This window comes from Buceros rhinoceros, unplaced genomic scaffold (assembly GCF_000710305.1).
Source record: "Buceros rhinoceros silvestris isolate BGI_N320 unplaced genomic scaffold, ASM71030v1 scaffold45924, whole genome shotgun sequence".
Lineage (NCBI taxonomy): Eukaryota > Metazoa > Chordata > Aves > Bucerotiformes > Bucerotidae > Buceros > Buceros rhinoceros.
The window spans coordinates 5377-9451 of NW_010407344.1; the positions used below are offsets into that span (position 1 = coordinate 5377).

General features: G+C 44.7%; 1 protein-coding gene across 1 annotated transcript in view; it reads right to left on the reverse strand.

Moving 5' to 3' along the window:
- TXNL4A (thioredoxin-like 4A) overlaps window positions 1-4069 on the reverse strand; it is a 6154-nt gene extending 2085 nt beyond the window's left edge. Inside the window, exon 1 of the mRNA XM_010134430.1 lies at window positions 3953-4069. Within this exon, the coding sequence (XP_010132732.1) occupies window positions 3953-3991 (39 nt within the window). The 5' untranslated portion in view covers window positions 3992-4069. The remainder of the gene's footprint in view (window positions 1-3952) is intronic.
- Window positions 4070-4075: the final 6 nt, after the last annotated feature.

Sequence of the window (4075 nt, forward strand, 5' to 3'; positions counted from 1 at the left end):
CACGCCTGGCCTCAGATTTACCACACACACTGCCTGTCTTGGCACCTCCCACCTGCTCAGCTCTGCCATCAAACACCTGCAAGGGCCACGGTGTGTGTAACTCCCCTCTGATGTAGAGATGTTCTGTCTCAGTCCACAAACCAGGATGAGACTGAACCGGAAAAATCCCACCTGTGGGGTAACTCTGTACTTGGACATTCTAGCAGGCACTTTGACTGACAGCACGGAAACGTTTGTTTACAAAGAATGAGCAATAAATACATTCTGATGGACTTCAAGATAGCTTCTAAATTATAAAAAATAATCACACTTCAAAGATGTAAGTAAGTATTAGTAACAAAGAAAGTCAAATCTCTTCTGGAGTGACACAGCATTTAAATAGGTTTTATTGCGCTCTTCTGGAGCCCATTACAATCCTGGCCTGATCCTGGCTGATTATCTAATGAAAACTCCCCATTTAAGCCATGTTCCCAAACAGGCAAGGGGTACCCAAGTAAGTCGTAACATCAGACTCTAACACCCTCTGAAGGGCCATTTCCATTTAAATGAAAGATTTCTAAGGAACTTCATGGCACGTTCAGAGTCAACAATTTAGCTGGGAAGCGACTGAAGATACTCTCTGGTTAGCCTTAGGAGGGGAAAGACTGTTGGGTTGGGTTGGCTTCTTTTAAAAAACAAACAAACAAACCGCTGAAAGCCATTTCCACCATCTGCTATCATTTCTTCTCCCACCCTGCCGACACTTCTAGCATCAGCAGCCCAGTTTTGCCATGCAGGTAAATGTCTGCAACACCCTCAGCAATTCTGACAAACGAAACACAGTCCTTGAACAGTTGTTTAATTTGAGAGTAGAAAAGCATTAACACAACTTAATCCAAGCATTAACACAACATTCTTAGGACCTGCTCTGTCACTGAAAGATTAGCCCAAGGAGATGCTGTGTCACACCAGAGGACCCCTACAGAAGCCCTGCTAAACCAGAACTTTCCTTCCAAGAGGAGCGTACCCCACATAGCACTGGAACTACAGAACTCCTGAAGTTAGCGTTACATTATATCCACGTACTGTAGCTGAACTGCTGCAGAACCAGAAATGCTTGGCACTAGCAACGAACACTGACAGCCTAAGACCAGTCAAGTCTGAAATAAACAATCACGTAAGTCTTACTGAGAAGGCCAGGATCATTCAAATCCCCTTTCCACAGCATATATGCAGAACCCGAGTTATCCCAGACACTAACTGCACCTTCCTTCTCCCCTGCGTGGGGATAAAAGCACAGCTACCTACTTATACAGAAATGAACCTGATGGCAGTCACCGGCTCAGAAGCTTGGCTGAAGCCTGAGGCAGACCTCGAAGCTAGCTACTGACCTCCGGAACTTTGAAACTGGCTCTAATCTTTCCCTCTGCTTTTTTAACTTCGAATCCGCCCTGGAATCCCTTGGCTAGCAAGTGCACTGAATAAGGATGCGTTTTGTGGAGTCTGGACACTGGCTGACAAGGCTGCCCGTGACCTGAGCCTTGCCACGCCACACTCCAGGGCACAGAGCCGCAGGAGGCTGAGATTCAGGCCTGTCAGCAAACTAGGCAACAGCTGCACGGATTCAAAATTTTAGCAGACTTGCTTTCATCCGTTGGGCTTCAGCTCTGGTCTTTTTGGGTTTGGGTTGTTTTTTTAAGTACTGTAGCTTCACAGATTTGTCACTCCAGGGGCATACACAAAACCCAGAAGGACACACTGCCTAGCCACAGCCACAGGCTACTTCAATAAATGCTACGGGTGGTGTTACCATTAAATCTTCAAAGGGAACAGCTCAAGACCATAAAGCAGAGAATCTATAGGACTCTAGACACCACATACAGATTCTGCACCGTATCTTAATCAAGACCACACATTTTCTGGTAAACAGGAAACACCGATGTAGGAAAAATCATACACCAGACAAAATAAATCTCCTTTGTCCTCCAAAGTTCTCCCTCCTGACTTTAACAATGCCATTAAAAAAGCTAATGCATTTCTACAACACGAGATTGCCTCAGAAATACGATCAATGACTAGGGCGAATGGCTCCAGTCGTGAAGTTTCTTTACATTTCCGGTGGGTATAAGAAATACTCTTCTCTACGTTAGCTGAGCCCACACTGACCCAACACAAACCTACTGGTTACAGTGACCCAGTTTCACACGAGGTTATCTGAGGATTTGCAGCATTCAGTCCTAGATAAACCATGGTTTAAAAGTATTTCTTAAAAAGGGGGCACTCAAGTAATTTATGAGCCAGTGCCCTACATTTCAGGGCACGGGCCTTTAGAATCGTGACCCTCCTTTTAAAAAAGCACCTTTTTAATAGAGATGTTCCAGCGGAATCCTGTGAAACTCAGTTCTCAGCTGTTTGGCGGAAACTCCAACAACACAAAAATCTAACGTCTTACAACTATAATTTGTTTTGAAACTCAGGGAAGCCTTGCTTCCTTTGCCTTTAACACCGGAGGAAAAAACCTACCAACTCGAAGTGGAGTAACTACAGTGAAAATTACCTGCTTTGTATTTTCATACAATGTTTTAGTTTCTTTTCCCCCACAAGGTTTCAAACAGAAAAAATCCTGTTTTCCTGTTACATAGACAAATACCATCACTACCCAGAAATAAGCTGCAGACTGAAGAAGTATCGCACCACGGTAACCAGTGTAAAATACGGCTACACGCGCCTCAAATGCAGCATGAAATTACAGCACGTTTACATCCTGTGTGATTCTCCAGCATAAACACCTGTACGATTGGAACTTTTACTCACTCTTTAAAACAGCAGAGATCCAAACATGGCTTGTAAGCAAGAGGATGAGGAAGGATCTCCCCCTTTAATTTGCCATTTCTGCAGAGGGAGATTTTTAAATAAGAAGTTACTTTGTTCTTTCTGCCCCCAGTCACCCCTAACTCCAATGTCTGACAAAGTGCCAGGCATCCTGGCACTAAGTCAGTGCTAACGGTATCTCAGCGTAAGACACTCCCACCACGTTAAACACAAAAAGACCAAATTAACCCACGTCCCTTACTGTACTCCAGAATGGCTGAACATTTGGCTATAGAGCTTTCATCATGGGGATTCTGGCGATAGAAGTTCATTTACTTAAAAATAACATTAAAAGAGAAAGGAGTACGCCACAGAAAGAACTCTGTAGTGATACAGTACACATACAAGTTTACATGAAGGTAGCTGACTCCTTGTCCTACCCTGGTGATCATTCGGCTTCATTTTCTGTGTGGTTCAGCTCAAGAAGAGCTGTCGATTTTCTACACCTATCACTATGCAAAACCTTTGCCAAATACAAGAAAAGGTAAATGACAGCTGGTTGTTTACACTAACAGCCTAAGTTTTCTTCAGTATCTTTTTTAAGCGAGTGACCAGCTGTCAGCAGGCATTCAGTTCCTATCTGAAAAGAGCTTCAGAGTTTGCCTCCTAAACTGTAATTCCGCCCATGCAACTCAGTGGAACGTCACCTGTCTCCACAAACAGTACCGCTGATAATCAACATCATCCTGTATGTTTTAGGATCTCATCATTTTTAAGGGTCAAAATGGAAGTGAGTTTTCAAGTTATTCAAGTGCAAGTCTGAAGCTCCTACACATTCTGTGAAGTGACAGTGCTGCATCGCCCACATCTACAGCAGTCCTTCTGCCAAGCACTTGTTTCTGCTCACACACTGACCCTCACTGAATGATGGATTATGAATGGGCAGCGATTTCGATTTCAGAACTCGCAACACTCTTCCTACTCCATTAAATACTACAAGCATCAGGGTAGCTGATGGCTTTAGGAGACACTCACGAAAGAAACCGAACAGCTTCCTTGCTGCCTCCTAAAGCAGGAGCACCTCCCCAGAAACAGAGTCACCACTTGCTTCAGCCACCTGATTCACTGAGCAGAGAAACCTCACGCCGCAGCTCCAGCGTACCTTCTCGGCAATGCTGTACAGCACTTCATCCATCTTCATGCAGGTCGGGTCCCAGTCGTGCCCAAAGCGGATGACCACCACTCGGTCCTCTTCCGACAGGATGGCCTGGTCTACCTGCCAGCC